The sequence below is a fragment of the Rhinolophus hipposideros genome (genome assembly GCF_964194185.1).
Source record: "Rhinolophus hipposideros genome assembly, chromosome: 12".
In the NCBI taxonomy this organism is placed as follows: Eukaryota; Metazoa; Chordata; class Mammalia; order Chiroptera; family Rhinolophidae; genus Rhinolophus; species Rhinolophus hipposideros.
This window is the reverse complement of record NC_138058.1, coordinates 11,839,085-11,861,547: the sequence shown is the minus strand read 5'-3', so window position 1 is coordinate 11,861,547 and position 22,463 is coordinate 11,839,085. Positions and strand designations below refer to the sequence as shown.

The window sequence follows — 22,463 nt, the reverse complement described above, 5'->3', positions numbered from 1 at the left end:
TACAGGTCCACTCTCGTTGCCATTCTTCTGGTCAATATATCTCAATTAATTACATGTTGAATTTACAGAATCTCTGTTGTAAAGCATATATTATAATTGAATATAATCTCTATGAGCCCCAATTCTGAAATTTGTTAGGCTTGTGTGTCTACAAACAGTTTTATCACTCACCCTCCTCTATTAATGTCCTAAGAGCTTGTGTCATTTTACTTATAAATGAAGGAAGTATTAAGATTTACTGGTCACTTATATCATGGACTCTCATAAGAATTTTCAATGAGGTAGTGTAGGTATCATTATTCAAATTTTACTCAAAGTCAACAAGTATTTCAGCAAAAATCACAATGCCAAGTCTCGTTCTGGAGTCTGTTACCCCTCTGTAGTGAAGCCTGCACCAGTATTAACTTCACCTGAAGGAACCAGGATTGTAGTTTCCACCCACATCAGAATCAATGGCTGTGGATACAAACAGTGCTTACTACTCCTGATCCTGAAACTTCAGAAAGATGACAGATTCCCCCTGACCTATGGATATCAATATTCATTATAGGTAAGGATATACCAAACCTTGACTACTTAATAAGGCACATTTAGCACTACTACTTCATCAAGAGGAATAAACTAAAAGTGTTTCTTGGATGAGTGAGAGAATATTTATCATACTTTCTAATGCCAGTATAGAACTTCCAATCATCTATTTCTGGCTCAAGCTTAGGGCACAATTCATTTTAATTAAAAAAAAATTTCTTTTTTGTTTCATCCTGCAGGAAAGTTTTCCATTTGAAAAAGAGTGGACTACTAAAAGAAATTTTATTGGAGTACATAAAAAAAACCATTTATAACTTAGTGTAATATTAATAAGACAAGAGAGTAGAACTAAATTAGAAAACCATACTTAAGCAAAGAAACATACCAAGTTTAGTTTCCGGAGAATTCAGAAGCTGCTCTAAAGACTGTGCGGAAGATACAGACTCCGTATCAGCTGTCTCCATGCCTTCTCCCTCCTCTCGGGTTACAGCATGCATGTCCAGAAGGGAAAGGTCGGTGTTTCTCCTTTCTCGAAGGTTCTTCACAGGTTGGTGGGAAGAAGCTGGGCCTATTGAATTTTTTTTTTAAGGTGAAGTGAGAGTGTTCAAAATTGACAAATTTAGCATTAACAGAGATACACAATAAAATTAACATGATCCTAGGGATGTGAAACGATATGGTAAGGAATTTGAATAAATTGTAGACAAGTAAATGACAAAAAAAAAAATAATTTCTAAAACAGTCCCAAAAATTTAGTTATTGAACTTTTAACCACTTAAGACATTTCAGCAGAAACCATAAATTAATTGCTACTAGCTAGATAAGATAAACTATTAAGTAACACAAAGATCATAACATAGAGGGCTGAACTGTTGATCCATATTGGTAGAAATTCTAAAACTACACTCTAGCTATTTCTGAGGATTAGGTACCTCAGATAGCTGCATACTTTCTGACACAACGCCCTTGCTCACGTCTGCTCAGCAGATGTTCCTGCTGATCTGCCCTTATGCCTTAACCTCTGCTGTTTCCTACTACTTCCCGCTGACATCTCCACTGTTCAAGCAAGAAGAACCTAGAATCCAGGGCAGGCAACTAATCAATTATAATTCCTGGGCTTTCCTGCTTGCTGATAATAATGAAACACTTGCATACAACTGTTCGGTTTCTAAGATACCTTTAAACACATTACTTTATTAATCCCAAGAAACCTGAAGTTCGGAGAAATTAAATAACTGCCCAGGGTCTCACAGTTTAGGGACCAGAATTCTAACCCAGGTCTTTTAACTTCAAATTTCATTTCTTTCCCATTCCATGATGTTGCCTCCCATTTTCTTTCAAACATTAGCCCTCTGGCTGTTTTTGTTGAAGAAATTTCCTGGATTTCTGATATTTTGCTGTTTACTGCTGATTCCTAGATTACAATCTCTTGTGCAATCAGTATTTTCCTGGCTGGTTATTTCTTGTGTTAACTCTTGGCAGATGTTAAAATTTTTTGAAGCTGGTTTCTGACCCTGATGAGTGACTCATAACTGCCAATGTCCTGGTGACATTTGCCATGGAAAACAGTATTAAGTTGATCCTTAGTATTAAATGTAGCCTCATCTTGGCTGATACTTAGTATTAAAATGTAGCCTCATCTAGGCCAACATATTCCCATCTCTTCTAGAAAGCAGAACATAAAACACTGCGTGTGGTTGAACTAAAATTCCAATGAATCAGAAATTTCAAAGGGCAGCTGTACAGACCAAGCAATCCTGTAAGTTCAGTGCTGCTTGAGTATTTCTAAGCCTCTTGCTCTCTAACACATTTCTAATAGATATATTTTGGTGACTAATAATGAAGAACACCAAACAAATCCAGTGAATACTGGAATTTAGACATGTGATGAGACTGACAGAGTATGTTTTTGTCCAAGAAAAGGAAATACTCTATTAAATGGAGGCTAACAAATACATGAAAATCAGTATTCTCAGGTTACATAGGCTGCTGTAAATATAATTTAGAAGGGCTCAAATGGTTCAAATATCTTCTCAGTGAGCAAATCCAAAATTCGTTACTCACAGAATCAACACTGGTTGTCACCTAGTAAATTTTCTATTTTCTTAGGAATTTGTGAAGAATGTATTCGAGTGACATAAATACATGACAACATGAACAACTGTTTCCATGTGTACATACATACTTCTTGTGGTTGGTTCACTCTTAAGCTGGAAAAGTTGAGCTTCCACCTTGGAGAGCTGCTGCTGCAAAGTTTCCATTGTCTTTCTGTGCTCCTCCTGCAAGTGTCGCATTTGATCTCGGAAGCTGTTGCGAAGGGCATTGTTCTGGGATGTCAGCTGACTCACAGTCTGTGCATGTTCAGACTTCATCATCATGTTCTGTGATTGTACTGAACACAACCTGAAGGATGAGAGGAACGTGATTAAGTCACGTGAGATCTTTCAACTTAAGATGTTGACTCAGCCTTTCTCAGCTGGGTCCTACAAGAGAATTAGCCCTAAGACATCCACTGAACATACGAATTAACTTCTCTCCCATGTATCTATAATAGTACTAGTTGTGGAACAACCTGGGAAGAACTATCAAGCACTATCAAGCATACCAACATTCACATCATAGGGGTACCAGAAGGAGAGGAGGGAGAGCAAGGAATTGAAAACCTATTTGAAGAAATAATGACAGAAACGTCCCTAACCTGGTGAAGGAAATGGACATACAAGCCCAGGAAGCACAGAGAGTCCCAAACAAGATGAACCCAAAGAGGCCCACACCAGGACACACTGTAATTAAAATTGTAAAATTACGATGTGCCAAAGGTTTAAGACAAAGAGAGAATCTTAAAAGCAGCAAGAGAAAAGCAGTTAGTTACCTACAAGGGAGCTCCCATAAGATTGTCAGCTGATTTCTCAACAGAAACTTTGCAGGCCAGGAGGGATTGGCAGGAAATATTCAATATGATGAAAAGCAAGGACCTACAACCAAGATTACTCTACCCAACAAAGCTATCATTTAGAATTAAAGGACAGATAAGAAGCTTCCCAGACAAGAAAAAGCTGAGGGAGTTATCACTTTATGAGGTATTTAGATGTCTATTATGTTGTGTTGTACACCTGAAACTAATAAAAATAACTAACTAACTAACTAAATAAAATCTTTAGTTCCCTTAATATGTAGGGCTTAATGTACTCTGGCTCTTTCGAGCCATGTATAGAGAAAAAAGGACTGTTTTTTTGCTGGAACAATTTCCCCAGTATAGTTAAGATTTTGTGTCACATTTTTTGACAAAACAAAGATATTAGAACAGACCAGCATATGCCAAGTGGGTAGTAATTCCTGTAAGTTTGGGAGAGTTAGGTGACAGAGGTATTTAATGTATATGCTATCTTTTATGGAGTTGTAAATTCTTCCCAATAAATGCAATTTCATTCTTCATAAAAAAATAAATAACAAATAGGTGTTACAAAGTAGTCATGGGAATATAAGGTATAATATAAGAAATATAGTCAATAATACTGTAATAACTATGTATGGTATCAGATGGGTACTAAATTTATCAGAGTGATAGATGGGAGGGGGTTTGGAGGGCAGTTTGAAAAAAATGAATATAGTCAATAATATGGTAATAATTATGTATAGTGCCAGGTGGGTACTAGACTAGTCAGGTGGATCATTTAGTAAATTATGTAAGTGTCTAACCACTATGCTGTACACCTGAAATTAATGTAACATTGAATGTCATCTGTAATTGAAAAATTAAAAAACAAGGGGAAAAGGTGAAGGGGAATAAGAGGTTCTAATTTCCAGGTATAAAACAAACAGGTCATGGGGATGTAATGTACAGCCTAGGGAATATAGTCAATAATATTTTAATAGCATGGTATGGTGTGAGATGGTTGCTGGACTTATGGTGTTCACTTCTTTAAGTATATAAATGTCGAATAACTACGGTGTACACCTGAAACTAATACAATACTGTATGTTAGCTATATCTTAATAAAAACTTTAAAAATGAAAAACTCCATGAAGAATTCTTTTCCTCAATCTAGGATACAATATTAGCAACCAATTTCTTTATTACAGGAATTCAAAGTTCCTTGTTCACAATAATCTATTTATTCTGCCAATACGCCTAATGTCTATTTAAAGTACTGACTAACGAAAGTATAATCATATGACTAGTTGAATACAGAGCGTATTCTTTTCAGTCAGTAGCTGTTTGAATGTTTTCCTCTAGAGAGAAATAAAAATGTTTGTAATTTCATACCTGGTTTGGAAAGTAATGTTTTTTCTAAATGAAACATTCTAGCCATGAAGGCCATAGGAAAGACAGAGTACTGAATGAGTAGATAAAATTAACTGTTCTTTAAAAGCTAAGCACAAAAACAATCAACAGGGAGAGTTTTAAGGTAGAAAACGCAGTTATCAAGCCTTTAGAAATATCTATTTCTTCTTTTCAATTTGTATTTATCCCAAGGAGCAGCACATTAGGAGCCTGAACAAACAAATACTTTGCTGCTGGTACAAATACTGTTAGTGCTGCTAGCAACCTTACTTTTCCCGGAGCTCTGCCTCTTTGGACACAGTTTCCTGTAGCATCTTGTTGTGCCTTTCTAGCAGAGTATCGTGTTCAGACTGTAATGTTTGAAGTTCAGATACATGGATTTGTAAATTATTTTGGGCATCTTGTAATTTGATTTTCAGTTGGTCAACCAGAATTTCCAGGTGTTCTCTAAAACAGAAATAATTTAAAAAATTTTTTGAAAGAGGTGAACATGATTTTGTGGTTTCAGGTAAATTTTATTTTTAGCATTTAATCTTTCAATGTCATACTCCTGCTATTGTTATAGATGATTCCAAAGGAACTATAACAATCAGAAGACTTCAGAGACTAGGATTAAATACAATGCAAAAAGACACTATACTCAGATTTTAGATCTCAGGCACTACAGATTTACAAAAAGTCTCTGAACTTATCAATTTCATGTTCAAATGGAGTAGACCATAAATGGCATCAAAATAACCTATTTTATGTTGTAAGACTATGCCATTAATAATAATTTTAAAAAATCATACAGTTCTAACCATTATGAGAATGGTACATCAGACCAAGTTATAGGTAAACAAAGTCCCTGGAGAACGAAAGTCCCTGGGAAACCAGGATTTTGTAGCTAACATGGAAACAAGACCTAGCCAGAACGTCAGCTCTAATGCATCTTTTGGAGCAAAAATTAATGTAAGACCCAGTCTTATTTTAATATAAAACCGGGTATAATACAATAAATTATAACATAGTATAATATAATAAATATAACATAATGTAATATAACATAATATAATATACAATATAATAAATATAATATAATATAATACCGGGTCTTATTTTAATATAATGTAAGACCAGGTCTTATATTAATTTTTGCTCCAAAAGACGCATTAGAGCTGATGATCTGTTTAGGTCTTATTTTTGGGGAAACACGGTATCACATTCCAACCCATAATTTTGCCACAACTGGTACAATGCACTATTAGGTCTTTTTTTTTTTTAAGTAATGTATAAAAAAGTAAAAGCAACCTAAGACATTTACATTAAAACAATCTGACCCCCAAATTCTGGCATGATTAAAGTTTTTAAGTCTTGCACATGGTGACATTTTTATATTGTGTCAATATTCAACTTCAGCTTTAAGATGAGCTATTTATAAATATCTCATCATTTTCCGCCTACAGTTCCTATATTTAATAGACACATAAACGAATAGTAATGCAAACATAAACATACAAACATTGCAGGATATTTCGTCCTACTCAGAATAGTAAAAGCCAGATATAAAACTGCTTTCACACTGAACTTCTACTCAGGAAAACGTAACACAAGCTGTAGAATGCCCTATCTTTTATTCCTAATATATTTTTAAACAATTTACAAAAGTGATTTGTGTGCTAGTGTTAAAGAAGTATTAAACAATATACTATTGAAATACAAATTGAGACGCTCATAAACTTAAGAAAAATTTAATTCTAGACGAAATTTAGTACTCAGTTTAAAATTTTTTGAGAAAAGTAAAATGTTTGGCAACTTCTGTTTAGCATAATTAATGGTGAATCAGTATATCACGGAAGCATTTTTATTCTACTTCTAAATCTTCAAAATTGGAAAACTAATCATAATGTAACTTTAATGTCTGTTATTTCTATTATGACTAGATTGTACAAGATGAAATTATTCTACCTACATCTCAAAGACTACATCCTGGTTTCACCGTTTACTTTACACATAATTTTGCATTTGTAACAATGCCCTTCATAGTGACGTTTCCCTGTTGCTGTTTGGGGACACAGTGAAACCGAAAACTGTTCTCATTGGTAATTACATATAAAATTACACAGTCTAAAGAAATCAAAGTAGGATTACAACTTACTTGGTAGAGAATCTGCCTTGAGGAGAAAAACCCTGCATATTTTTTATAATTCAGACTTTACCTTTCTTGTTTAGTTCCCTCGGTTTCAACCTGAGACACAGATTTATTTTTCTGTTGTTTCAGAACATTATGAACTCGGACTTTGTAGCTCTCAAATTCAGAGGTTATAGCAGCTTGTTCGGCCTATAACATTTAAAAGAGAGAAATATTTTTCTATTGCATTTTCTATTATAACATGATCCTCCTATTTTCTTTCAGAGATTAATGAATTAAGAAGAAAATCTGGTTTTGAAAATGAGGAAAATGGCTGATACTCTTTAGTTCCCCAATTAACTTTGGCTAAAAAGTATGTTTCTGTTGGCCTTATGCTTTTTAAAAGATTTTTAATAATATTACCTTGTCTGATAAGGCATGCTTCTACCATGTTTTCTTCCCTGGTAGATTAATTAACTACCCATAAATTTTATAATGGCACTATTTGCCTTTGGAAGTTTAGGAAGATTTTCACTTATGATGCTTCCTCTTTTTATAAATACAAGAAAAATTAAAGAAATTAAGTTACTTGAACTTCAGTTTTCAAAAGAGAGTGACAAGAGTTAAATTCTAGGTCTTCCACTTTCCTGAAGTGATCTGTAAACTCCCTGCACCTCCAACAAAGCTACTATACTGTCTGTTTTGTATAACGGTTAAGTAGACCCAAACAGCCATGTTACTAGATTATTACCTTGTTTCCCTGAAAATAAGACCTAGCCAGACAATCAGCTCTAATGCATCTTTTGGAGCAAAAATTAATATAAGACCGGGTCTTATATAATAAGACCCGGTCTTATATTATATTAATGTAAGACCCGGTAACATTATATATTACATTACATTACATTACATTATATTATATTATATTTTATTTTATTTTATATTATATTATATTTTATATTATATTATATTTTATTATTATATTATATTATATTATTATATCACATTATATTACACCCGGTCTTATAGTAAAAGAAGACCGGGTCTTGCATTAATTTTTGCTCCAAAAGATGCATTAGAGCTAATTGTCTGGCTAGGTCTCATTTTCGGGGAAACACGGTATTTTATAATCATTTAGCGCTCAGAAAGAACTATAATACTTCTTTAATAGAAACTTGAAAAAAAAGTAACTTTCTTCCACACAGACATTGCAAAACAAGGTTGAAACAAAAACATGAACCCATGTAACTTTTCATTCAGCAAAAAAAGAAAAAGTTATGTGATGACAGGGTTGGGGTTAGGATCAGATGAGCGGAACCCAGTATTTAAGCACTCTTAAATAACAGCAAACACTAAAACGAGACCACAGCCCTCAAGTAAACTGCTTGCTAGATGACAGTAACATCTGTGACATGCTCCTCCTATGTGAAGAACGAACCTTGGCAACACGACACTCTTCCTGAAGGGCTGTCACTTTTTGCTGGTATGCTTTCAACGTGCGCTGGTGCTGGTCTGCAGAGGTCTTCAGGTGCTCATGAACTTTGTGTTTCTCAGATGTTATTTCAGCCAGCCGAATCTGGAGGGAAAATCTTTCAGTTAAACTCTAGTAACTATGATCTTCATTGGTTAAACAGTTTTTCCTTAAACCTAAATTTGAGTTTTGAGACATGAGTAGACATACGGGACATAATTAAATATCAGAATTTTTCGTCTATTATTATTGAAAGAGTGGAGAGAATATGAGTAGAACTTTTTCTTAAGGAACTTTTTAATTTTCCTTCAATTAAAATAAATCAATCATGAAAAAATTCCGGACTACATGTTTATAGTTCAATGTTTAATCAAACACCTTAAGATATTATGTATAGATATAAAAATATTTGTAAATAATAATGTAAATACAACATATAATAAACATATAAAGCCATTTTATAAACTGATTCCTGTGACTATACTATCATTTAGAAAGTTTAGATGCAGGTTTGGGGCCTTGTTTTGATGTTGCACTATTTTTAGTGTATTATGGATTTTCCAATACATGAAATGAATCTAGCTTAAGCTAAATGGTGTACCTCAGCTATATGCCATACCTGGCTTATTGCTTCTACTTACTGAAAATGTTGAAGAAGAATATTTAGAGGGAAAAAAATACAATCGACCCTCAGTATCTGCAGGTGATTGGTTCTAGGACCTCCCCCATCCCCTCATGGATACCGATATCCAAGGATACCCAGGTTTCTTATATAATATGGCAGAGAACAATGCATACAGATGGACCCCCACACCTGCAGATTCCCAACTGGGGATCGGAAATACTGTTTATGATCTGCGGTTGGTTGAATCCAAAGGTATAAAACCCACAGATACAGAGGGCCAACTCCATGTATATACGAGTTATATGTATATCTGTGTGTAAAAATATATACATATATATACACACACACACACACACACACACACACACAATAATATTTAGCAAAATCCCTAAAAGGTACCTTACTTCTACATGGAAAATTTTTTCTAAATCTTAAAAAGTAAAAAGAATCTTACTTTATAGACTTCTACTTGCTGTTGGCTTGCCTCCAAATCGCCCTTTAAAGATGCTTGAAGCATTAAGTGATCAGTTTCCTACAGAATGAGAATCTTGTTAAATTAAAAAAAGAAGTTATTCATAAATACACTACGAATAAGTATTGAAATATGAAACTGAGAAATTAACATACTGCTTGCTTTGAATCTGCCAGTTCTTTCTTGGTCTTCACAAGCAATTGCTTGATTTTGGTGTTTTTTTCTTCATATTGTTGCAATGAACACTGTAGTGAACCTAGTACAAGAAATAATTTCAGAAAAGAAGAAACAATGTTTATGAGTGAATCAAGTAAATGATGAGTCTTTTCTTCGTATCGTATTAATATACCTTTTAAAGAAACTTGTCTAAGCCTTTTATTATGGGACATTTCAAACATATACAACAATAGTGACACCAGTACAACAAACCCCACTGTGCCCATCACCTGGCTTTAACAATTACCAACACGTGGCCAATCTTCTTCACCCGGACCAGGAGTCAGGCCCACAGGCCAAATCTGGCTGCTGCCTATCTTGGTGAATAAGTTTTATTAAAACACAGCCAGGCTCATCTGTTTGCATATTGTTTAAGGCTGCTTTAGTGCAACAATGGTAGACTTGACTAAAGGTAATAGAGACTATATGGCCTGCAAAGCCTGAAATATTTATGGTCTGGCCCTTTATAAAGCAAGTTTGCCAATCCCTACCTATATACCCTTACCCTAGTGCCCCACTGTTTTTGGGTTGTTTTTTTTTAACAATTCATCTGTAAATATTTTAGTATAAATTTCTAAAATAAAGGTATATACTTAACTATATAGGTAAAGATAAAGACTTTAGGAAATACTTCAAAATAGGTGCTATGTATTTCTAATGGTATCACATCAGAGGCAAATACCTGGTTGTCCATTTTTGTGATACTAATTGTTTTAAAGGGACTGTCAGTGAAAACTAGTTCACTGAGGAACAAATTGAAACATAAGGAAAACAAAAATGTTATGCTAACAGAGGTAAAGAAGAAACAAATATCAAATAGAAAAGTGTGGATTCATTATCTAGATCACAGGTACCCATCTACAACCAGCAGACCAAATCTGGTCACAGCCTGTTGTGGAAGACTATATGATAGAGACCACGTGGAAGCCATGAAGATTTACTATTTGGTCTTTTACAGTAAAAAGTGTGTTTGACACCTAGTCTAGACCAGTTATACTGGCCCTGTAACCGTGCTGCTAAAAGCAGATCTTACAAGCAATGGTTAACTTTATCAAGTTAAATGCACCTATATAGATTGTATTGCTTGGTAAATATGAATAGGTGTTCTGTAAAAATAAATCTTTTCTGTGCCTTTTTATGATGAATCTTATTCAGTTATTCTCTGGCAACTATTTACCCAGTTCTAAAAAGCATTTCATAAAGCACAAATTACATACAAAGTCTTTGTTAAATGCTCCAGGCATTATGATAAGCAAGATATAGTAAGTCCCTGAGTTCAAAGAATACATAGAATAAAATTAGGGGATAACATCTTACGTGATAACGTAAAGCAAAATATAAATGTTAAGAATAAAATACAGGGGCCGGCCTGGTGGCTCAGGCGGTTAGAGCTCCATGCTCCTAACTCAGAAGACTGCCAATTCAATTCCCACATGGGCCAGTGGGCTTCAACCACAAGGTTGCCAGTTCAATTCATCGAGTCCCGCAAAGGATGGTGGGCTCCACCCCCTGAAACTAAGATCGAACAAGGCACTCTGAGCTGAGCTGCTGCTGAGCTCCCGGATGGCTCAGTTGGTTGGAGCATGTCCTCTCAGCCACAAGGTTGCCGGTTGGATTCCTCGACTCCCACAAGGGATGGTGGGCTGTGCCCCCTGCAACTAGTAACGGCAACTGGACCTGGAGCTGAGCTGCTCCCTCCACATCTAAGACTGAAAGGACAACAGCTTGAAGCTGAATGGCACCCTCCACAACTAAGATTGAAAGGACAACAACTTGACTTGGAAAAAAAAGTCCTGGAAGTACACGCTGTTCCCCAATAAAGTCCTGTTCCCCTTCCCCAATAAAATCTATAAAAAAAAACCCGAAATACAATAAGCTATGGGGAACACACAGACTAAAGGTTATATAAAGTTTGCACAGGACAAGGAAGATTAAATAGAACAGGAAACATGTAAGATTAGGAAGGATTTCAAAAGGTGAACGAATATGGGGGTGGGAGGGCAAGGGCATGAAAGGAAGAGCAACAGCAGATGAAATATACAGTTAAATCTTATCTCAGGAAAAATGAGTAGTCCTCTTTACCTGTGAGAAAGTAATGAGAATTAAGAAGAAAAGTTAAACTGGGGTCCAGTGTCTTAGAGATTTGAGATTAAGATTGACATTCCTAATTCATTAGGCAGAATGAGTCAAAAACAAATTTTTTTTTCTTTTTGCATGGAACATTGTCTTGATGCTTCCTTATCTTCTTTCTATTCTACCACAACTCCTTAACCCAGACTTCCATGGTCTTTGCTGCCATAAGGCTGGTGGCTTTTCTAAGATTCTACACCATTCTAATTAATTTGATACACTAGGCAGGTAAACCTTCTCCACTGTCTTTAAGAAGGTCCCCAAAACATTCTGGTATTCAGGTACTTCGTGAACTGGATGAAAAACACCTTCCTAATTATACTTCACTTCTCCCTAACAGATAAAACCTTCACTCCAACTAGTCAAGTCTTTCAAAATTATTTTAGCTTTTGCTCATACTGCAGCTGCAGAAAGAATACCCTTCCCCAATCCAAATCTCATCTTCAAGGCTCAACCTGAGCGCCAAATTTTAAGTGTCTCAGTCCATAAGACCTCTCTCCTTTCTGACTCGTAGCATTCACTGCCTGGGCCACTTATTTCTGTACTTACTTATCAGTGAGGAATGGGTAATCTTCTAGAATAAGCACCTCTTTCCAGTTGTTCCAAGGTATCAGCCTCTCTTTCAGCTAGCTGACTACCAAAAGTATACGGATTCACTAATTCACAAAAGCAAACGTTTGCATTTTCGGAATATAACCTTAAGTTCTGCTATTCAATTTGCACCAAGAACGTAGCTGGAAGACATGGTATATGCATCATCGTTCATTAACCATTTATGCATAGTGCATGGTCTGGAAACTATACAATCTGTTCAATTGTCTGACCGGTCTAAATTTTATCCCTGAATATAGGCAGATAATCAGAACTCTGCATACTTGGACTTCATTAGGTTACTCATTCTTGGAATCTCCTTTATTGAACTGAGATTTGGCCACAAGCTGAATGAATCGTGCATTACCAAACAGTCATGGGTGATTTGCTATTTTATTAATTGTGAGGATAACACTGAGAATACAAGTCCAAATTATCAGTGATACTGTTAAAATTAAATACAAAATAGTGACTGGACTTGAAAAATTCCCTGAGCAGACAAAAACCATTTAAGCTACAATAAAGGAAACTTAATTTAGCTTATTCTGCAAAATAAGTTAATTTGTAACCCTCTCTGATAATCATAAAATAAACTTAAGTCATCTTCCTAAAAATGATATCCAATAATCATTTTTAACTAATCCCTCGTGGGCTGGAAACCCCCACCATAATAACAAAACATTATAAAGGTTCAACAACTTCCTCATTTTCACTTTCTAAGTCATCCTGTGACATCATACCCTTGAGCTATCAGGCTTTGAATCTGAAAGCTCCCAGTTGTAAACTATACTTATGTACTTATGTACACAATAAACTTATGTACTTTTTAAGTAATAAAAATATACTTATGTACACAATAAACGGTGTTACCTAACACCGTTTATTAAACTGGTAGTTTTAATTTTGCTATGTGTAGATGTTTGACACTCCTAAGCTAGGATGAACTTCAAAATGACATAGGAGGCTTTTGAAAACACAGATTTCAAGGCCCCACCCTTTAAGATTCTGATTCTTTACATCTGCGCTAGGGCTTTCTAAAAAGCTCTATGGATACTGTGTGATATCCAAGTCAGTTCTGGGACCATTGTTCCCATATGACACAGGCCTTTTATAAAATGCCTAAGAAAAGTTATCTCACACATCAGAGCACCAGGAAAAGCTGTGCCTCTCAGAAGCATCACATTTGTTCTAATACTGTGGATACTGTAAACCTTGTAACCGATAGTCTTTCTGTTTTTGCTCTGGCCTCTGAGAAGCTCAAAGGCAAATTTATGGGAGACCTCAGTCATAACAAAGGTAGAAAAAACATATTTTATGTCTTGATCTCATGTCTGACCTTATTGTAATAGTTCTACACCTCAATATTGAATGGACTTAGAGGGTGTTATGCTAAGTGCAATAAGGCAGACAAAGAATGACAAATACCGTATCATTTCACTTATGTGTGGAATCTAAAAAAAAATGATTAAACAAAACAAAATATAAATAGACCCACAGACAGGGAACAAGACGATTACCCCAGGGGAGTGAGGGTGGGGTGACTGAAAAAGAAATAAGACAATGACATTTAATGACTTTCATTCTTTCTTTAAAAAAAAAAAAGAAAACAACAAAATATATGAAAACACCTGTCTTCTGACATTGGACAATAAGCAATGTAGGACTATGATCCCGGAGGGGAGGTAAACAAACAAACAAGGTGAGCTCTATTATATAGTCCCAGCTTTCTTCCTGAAGGCAATTTTTAGACTGTTGTGCAGAAGGAGAAAACCAAATTGAGTAGAGGTCTTCTGAGATGCAAAGAAAAATGACTGGGGAAAGAACAATGAACAAGGAGCTGTAATCTGAACAATTCCAAGATTTTACACAAGGCTATAAATTATTCAAATTCCCCCCAGCCAGAGTAAGAGACTTTGTTGAATATATGAGCACTCAGGAGATCCCCACCTTAGTGGTGAGATTGAACTAGATCCCACTGTACACTTGTTCTAAAAAACATAAAAAACAAGCCATAAAAGGATAACACTGATCCACAAATAATTTGACTGCCTGTCAAAGTATAACTCTTCAAATGAATATTTAAAAATCTAGCATTCAACAATGTCAAATTCACATCCAATAAAAAATTACGTCCCATGCAAAGAAGCAGGAAAACATGACATAAACAAAAGAAAAAAACCCAATGAGTAGAAACACACCAGAAATTAAAGAAATGGTGGAATTAGCAAGCAATGAAATTAAAACATTAATAGCTAAAAAACTTCTCAAGGGGGCCGGCCCAGTGGCTCAGGCAGTTAGAGCTCCATGCTCCTAACTCCGAAGGCTGCCAGTTTGATTCCCACATGGGCCAGCGGGCTCTCAACCACAAGGTAGCTGGCTCAATTCCTCGACTCGTGTAAGGGATGGTGGGCTGCGCCCCCTGCAACTAACAATGGCAACTGGACCTGGAGCTGAGCTGCGCCTTCCACAACTAAGATTAAAAGGACAAGTTGACCTGGAAAAAGACCTGGAAGCACACACTGTTCCCCAATAAAGTCCTGTTCCCCTTCCCAATGAAAAAAAAGTCTTTAAAAAAAAAATCTTCTCAAGGATTTAAAAGAAAACATGAACATAAAGAAGAAATAAATGGAAAAAAAATGGGACTTCTAGGGATTAAAGAAAAAAGACAATATCTAAAGTGAAAACGTCACGAGATGGGAGATGAACAGATTAGATACTGCAGGTAAAAGAATTTAAAGACATAATAATATAAACTATTCAAAAAGATGCTCAAAAAATGAAAAATGAAGAAAAATGAACAGAATATCACTGACCTACAGAACTGTATTAAATATTCTAACATGTGTAATTAGAAATCTAGGGGGGGGGAAAGGGAGGTTTAGACAATATATTAAGGGAAATAATGGCCTAAAATATGACCAACTTCAAGAAAACTATAAAAACTCCATACGGCAAAGCAGCTCAATGTATCACAAGCAGGATACAAACAAGGAAAAACACACAAAGGCACATCAAAAAATTCTACATCCAGCAAAAGTATATTTCAGAAAGGAAGGCAAATTAAAGACTTTTTCAGACAAACAATACATGAGAGAATTCAATGCCTATGGCCTATACCACAAGATATGTTAAAGGAAGTTCTTCAAAGTCACACCTGATGGAATCTGGATGTACATGAAGGAATGAAGAGCACAAGAAATGATAAACGTGTAGATAAGTATTAAAAACTAATTCTTTAGCTTTTCATTTCTTTAAAACAGAGGTTGGTAAACACTTGAAATGGTCAGATAATAAATATTATAGGCTTGCTGGCCATACAGTTGTCTCTGTTACAACTACTTAACTGCTGTTGTAGCATGAAAGTAGTCACAAACAAATGAACGTGGTTGTGTTTCAACAAAACCTTTATTTACAAAAACAGGCAGCTGGCTGTGGGCCATCGTTTGCTGACCTCTACTTCAAAAAATAACTACTTTCAAACAAAAACAACAATGTATTATGTTTATTACATTAGAAGTAAAATGTATATCAAAAGTAGCAAAAAGGACAAAAGGGGAGACAAATAAAGAGTACCTCTATAATAGAACATATAATCCTAATTTATATGGAACCATAAAAGACCCTGAATAGCCACGGCAATCTCAAGAAATAAGAACAAAGTGGAAGGTATCATAATACCTGACATCAAATCATACTACAAGACTACAGTAATCAAAACAGCATGGTACTGGCATAAAAACAGATACATAGATAAATGGAACAGAATAGAGAGCCCAGTAACAAATCCATGCCTAGATGGTGATTTAATCTACGACAACAGAAGCAAGAATTTATGATAGGGTAAAGAAAGTCTATTCAATAAATGGTTCTGGGAAACCTGGAGAGACACATGCAGAAAAATGAAAGTGGATCAATCACTTCCTTACACAATATATAAGAATAAATTCAAAGTGGATTAAAGACTTAATTGTAAGATCTGAAACCATGATACTCCTAGAAGAAAATATAGCAAGTAATTTGCAGATATTACACTTAGTAATATTTTTACTGATATATCCCCTTGGGCAAGAGAAGTAAAAGGAAAAATAAACATGAGATTACATCAAACTAAAAAGCTTTTTCAGAGCAAAGGAAACCATCAATAAAACAAAAAGGCATCCTACAGAATGGGAGAAGATATGTGTCAATGACACATCTAATAAGGGGTTAATATCCAAAATTTATTAAAAAAACTCATTCAACTCAATACCAAAACAACAAACAACCCAATTAAAAAATTGGCAGAGGACATACAGATGGCAGACAGACATATGAAAAAATGCTGAACCTCACTAACCATTAGAGAAATGCAAACAAAAACCACAATGAGATACCACCTCACCCCAGTCAGAATGGCTATCATCAATAAATCAAACAACAAGTGCTGGCGAAGATGTGTAGAAAAGGGATCCCTCATGCACTGCTGGTGGGATTGCAGATCGGTGCAGCCACTATGGAAATCAGGATGGAAGTATCTCATCTCAAAAAACTGAAAATTGAACTATCTTATGACCTAGCAATTCCACTTTTAGGTATCTATCCAGAGATAGAATCCAAAACACTAATTTGAAAAAATACATGCACCACTATGTTTATTGCAGCACTATATACAATAGCCAAGACATGGGAACAACCGAAATGTCCAGTAGACGACTGGATTAAGAAACTGGGGTCCATTTATACAATGGAGTATTACACAGCCATACAGAAGAATGAAATCTTACCATTTGCAATGATATGGATGGACCTAGAGAACATTACACTAAGTGAAATAAGTCAGATGGAGAAAGACAAATACCATATGATCTCACTTATATGTGGAATCTAAAGAATAGAATAAATGAACAAACTAATTAGAAACAGTCTCAGAGATACAGAGAAAAAACTGAGGGTTGCTAGATGCGAGGGGGGATAGGGATGAGGGAGAAGGTGAGGGGATTAGAAAGCACAATCAGTAACCACAAGATTGCCACGGGGATATGAAAGTCAGTTTACGGAATATAATCAATATTGTTGTAAAGATTTTGTAGGGTATCCAATGGACACTTGTAGTATTAGGGAGACCACCTCAGGGATGATGTAGATGCCTGATCAATGCACTGTACACCTAAAGCTGAAGTAAATAATAATGTCAACTATAATTTTATACATACACACACACACACACACACAGTCACAGGATGTGGAGTACAGCATAAGGAATAGAGACAGTGGAACTACCACAGCTATATACGATGTCAGAGAAGTAGTAGATTAGGGGAGGGGGTTATGACTTTGTGAGGGGGATAAGTGTGTAACTATTACATTGTTTTGCACACCTGAAACTTAAAAAAAAATGAGCACCACTGTAAGATTCTTATATTATATAGAAATTGGTATAATTCACTTGAAAGTAATCTCTGGTAAATTTCAGATGTGTACTATAAACCATAAAGCAACCACTAAAAATCAACAAATAGGTATAGCTAATAAAGGAAATAAAATGGTATCATATAAAATGGTATCATTCAAAAGAAGTCAGAAAAACAGGAAAAACGAAAGAAATTATAAGACAAATAGCAAGCAATCAGCAAGGTGGTAGATTTAAACCTAGTCACATAAATAATTATGTTAAAAATAAATGGCTTAAACATTCCAATTAAACAGCAGAGATTGTCAGCTTGGATAGAAAAGGAGGACGCAATTATGTGGTATCTAAAAGAAACACTCTATACTTAGGTTGAAAACCAAAGGATGAGCAAAGACATGCCATGTAAATAATAAACAAAAGAAAGATGGAGTGGCTATATTAATATTAATATCAAAGTGGACTTTAGAAAGAGGAGTATTATCAGTGATTTTAAAAGATTTCACAATAATAAATCACCAAATCACCAAAACAGCTAACAATTCTAAATGTATATGTATGTAATTCCAGAGTTCCTAACTATATGAATCAAAACTGACAGAACTGAAAAGACAAAAGAAATTCACAATCATAGAGAATTCAATATACTTGTATCTCAGTATTTCGTAGAACAGTAATCAGAAAATTACTAAGAATATAAAAGACTTAAAAATAACACTGTCAAGTGACTTGATCTTATTGACATTAGATACAACCATCTATCCAACAACTACTAATATAGTCTAACAAATTATGGGTGAATAATGAATATTCACCCAAAGAAATCATATTCTAGGCCATAAAACTCAACAAATTTAAAATGACTAAAATCATACAGAGTATATTTTCTAACTATAAAACAATTAGGTTAGAAATCATTAACAGAAAGACATCTGCAATTTCCTTTAAATATTTAGGATTTAAACACAAACTTCTAAATAACCCATAGGTCAAAGAAGAAATCCAAAGGACATTAAAAATATTCTGAACTGAATTAAAATAACAACACAACTTACCAATTTGTGTGATGTAGCTAAAAGAGTACCTAAAGGGATATTCATAGCTTTAGATACTTACCTTAGAAATTACTTTATGGATAAAATGGAATATAATCACCTTAAAAAGAAAGATTTCACTGCTTTTTAAATTATCTCACTGTGCTTACAATCAACAAATCGTCGACTTTTTTATTTTTGTACTACTCACACAGCAGGTACTTAAGAAATATTTAAGTGAATGAGTGCATTATGCTCCAACATGGACTATAAACATCTGAACAATAAATGGTTTTAAAACCTTTCTGGTCCTTACTAATGGTTAGCACTGTGTGAAAGACATGGATGGCTGTCAAAAACTGGTGAAATGAACAATTAATGTTCCTTCCCTGTATTCTGTTATGATGAAATTATGTTCAGTTAAAGTGAATTGTGTTTTACTCACTCATTTCTTCTTGCAGGGTTTCTTGTTTCTGTTTTTGAATTTTTATTTCTTGCTCCAAATCTTCTATCTTAGTGGTTTTATTAGTTAACTTTTGATTTAGTTCTTTCATCAAACGTTCGTAATCAGCTATTTCCATATTCATCAATGTGGTTTGTTGGGCATCCTGCACACATTATAAATAAAAGATCCACACAATTCTAGGTCAGTTAATTTCATTTATAAAACTGCTAAAACAACACCACAGGAATAGATTTTACTATGCTTTTCTGTAATAAAGTTCACACATTAATGAAGAAGCTAGAAGTTGTATACTTTCTAGTTTGTAATTTCAAAAAGTATTTTCTAGTAATTTAATCCAACTTTCTCAGTTTCATTGTATCTCATTATAATTTTAATTAACCACAATTGGTAGTTCTTTTGTGGGGCTGTTATTTATAAAATATTAATATTTTGAAGCAGCTTTTATAGTACCATTCTTTTTATCCTCTCTGAAAAAGCTGAGAAAAATTAGCAAAAGTTGTAAGTATAACACAAATTTCAACTTTTGACTTTAAGTCTCATGTGTCATACAACAATCATGTATAAAACTGAAATAGCAAACCAAAATCTAACAATTCATGAGCCTACATTCTTTTGGAGGGATGGGCACTCACAGAAATAAGTTAAATTTTCAATATTTTGAGGCAAACAATTTACAAATGACTGTTTTAGTACAAGTAATCTTGTTTCTGAAATATTTCTTTTCAGTGTTTATAGAATAGTTTAACAATGTGAATACTGATATCAGTTTTGAGTCTGGTGTTTTATTTTACCTTTTTAACCAGCTCTAATTCTTGCATGGTTTTCTGAAGCTGTTTCTTTTCCTTTAGAAGTTGAAGCTGAAGTCCTTCAAGTTCATTTACAGAACTGGCATGCTCCTGAAATTAAAAATAAAAAAACCGTCACTCCCCACCCCAAGCCAACCAACATTTAAAAACGTATTTGTTAGGAACTATAAAATAAATCTGACATACTAAATTACAAAAAGTTTGGAAATCTTTTATTATTTAAAAAATTAAAAAAAAAACTTTACACCTCAAAATCTTAGCTTGGATGCTCAAATTCATAGTTGGCATACTAAGGAATTAATGAACTGTTGTATTCACAAATGCTACTCGTTAATCCATCTTTTAAATATAATACTTTGATAAAAATATCACTATATAACATGAAATAATCCCATAGGAGTGTTGTTACCTTTATCTTCTGCTCTTTCTCAAGTTTTTCAGCTTCCAACTCTTTGTCTACCATTGCTTTGGCTTTCTGGACTTCTAAAATCTGTACTTCTAATAACTTGGTATTAGATTGTAGTGTCTCAACACGAGCTAGGAGATCTTCGTTTTCAGAATTTAATTTCTCACACTACAATGACAAATGATTCATTACTGTAAACACACACAAAATATATACAGGAGAGGAAGAATAAAATGGTAAATTAAGGAGAATATTGGCATAGTATAAAAAATAATTTCAAAATCAATTCCAAAGAACAACCTTAAGTCAAGAATAACTTTTAAACACTCATTGTTGATATTAATTTGACAAACATTACAAGAGACCAGACACAGTGGCAGAGGAAAAGGCAAAAAAGAAATAAAAACAAAAAACCCCAGGGGAACTGAGATTAGAGCAATAAGTAAGACAGGATAGTTGCTAGTTGTTTTGTAATATTCCTCTCCCAACAATGGGAAAAAGAAAATGAAATTAAGTTTCTGCCCATGTATTATTTCATGCAAAAATATTGAAATTGAAATATACGTTATTACAATTTTCATGTCTGCATTTACACAATTTAAAGTTACCTGAAAAGAAGAATTCCTTAATTGTCTTGTAAGGTCTTCTACATGATGCTCAAAATTATTAGCACGTTCTTTTTCTATGTCCAACTGCTCTGATTGCTTATCGTATTCCAGTAAAAGATTCTTCAATAAAAGACAAAATAATTTACCTTTAGGATATTATTATACATTCAGTTAATCAGACCGTATCATCAAACCATCTTGATATAAGATTTATGAGTCCATTCTGGAAGCTTAAATATTCACCTAAGTTTAACAATTGAAAGAATACCTAATTGGCATTTTATGATAAAAATAGCATAATTCAGATGACTTTTGGGGGGAGGGGGAATCTATTAAAAGGGAAGATGATTTGAAATGTATAGAATATAGTATTTCCACATTAAATATTCCAGTCATCAACAAAAATAAACTTCTGAAATGTAAACTAAATAAATTTAAGGAGGGAGGAGAAAAGGTTTAATTTGGTCACATACTAAACTGCACCTCAAGAATTCTGATGAGGAAATGTTTCAGGTCTGGCCTAATATAAGGCAGAGGTGCTAATGGAAGAACTATGAAAAGACATTAATTATTAAATACAGTTTCTCACATCTTAAGGCAAAACATTAAAAATGTTCTGAAGACTCTTAAAACCGACTGAATTTTTTTGATATTCATAGTTGGCCCCTACTCAAGGATAGAATGCCCAGACTGACCTTTTTGCTACATACTGGCCAATCAGGGCACCCCCAAGATATGTATAGAACTGACATTCACCGTTTCCAGATTGCCTATAGTATTTTTCTCTCTCCCCTCTTTTATAAATCATGTTTTTGCCTTTGTTTCTGGACTATTGACTGTTCTCCTTCACGTAAATGAATTTGTAGGCAAAATAATTGAGAAAATGTTTCTGAGTTTTCTTCGAAAATTTATTGTGGGAAGCCTGAAAGTGGCCTTCATTCAGCCTTGCATCTCGAATCCTTGGATCCCCTTCCCAGGCTCCTCTGGTAGCCTCATGCATGGCAATTATATGTTCTTTCTGGCTCTTCCTTGCCAAATCTGACCCTTAGCCAAATCTAATTTTGTTTCTAATTCTGATTTATGCACAGTCAATCACTGTCCACACTGGCGCTGTTTGAATCTAAGTTTCGATTTAATGGTCTGCCCAAGGAGATCTTGTGTTTTTTTACCTTAATTGAAATGTGTGAGCTCTGTTTGTACCCAGGAACAATACAGTGAACTCTGAATATTGTAAGGGCTTATTAGAGTGTTTAAGAAACTGTGCATAGAAAACAGCCTGAGAAATGGGCAGATGGTTTCATCCTCCATCAGGACAACTCTCCGTGTCAC

General features: G+C 34.5%; 1 protein-coding gene across 3 annotated transcripts in view; it reads right to left on the bottom strand.

The window, feature by feature from the left end:
* GCC2 (GRIP and coiled-coil domain containing 2) overlaps nt 1-22,463 on the bottom strand; it is a 54,040-nt gene that overhangs the window by 12,069 nt on the left and 19,508 nt on the right. For 2 of the 3 annotated variants that reach the window (XM_081069261.1, XM_081069262.1), the window contains exons 10-20: nt 21,135-21,254; nt 20,530-20,694; nt 20,106-20,210; nt 19,294-19,456; nt 9,647-9,747; nt 9,474-9,551; nt 8,362-8,499; nt 7,012-7,133; nt 5,084-5,260; nt 2,714-2,931; nt 914-1,096 (exon numbers count right to left, since the gene is read on the bottom strand). In XM_081069261.1, the coding sequence (XP_080925387.1) occupies nt 914-1,096; nt 2,714-2,931; nt 5,084-5,260; nt 7,012-7,133; nt 8,362-8,499; nt 9,474-9,551; nt 9,647-9,747; nt 19,294-19,456; nt 20,106-20,210; nt 20,530-20,694; nt 21,135-21,254 (1,570 nt within the window). Of the gene's footprint in view, nt 1-913; nt 1,097-2,709; nt 2,932-5,083; nt 5,261-7,011; nt 7,134-8,361; nt 8,500-9,473; nt 9,552-9,646; nt 9,748-19,293; nt 19,457-20,105; nt 20,211-20,529; nt 20,695-21,134; nt 21,255-22,463 lie in introns of all 3 variants that reach the window. The other variant, XR_013994665.1, reaches the window with a different exon arrangement.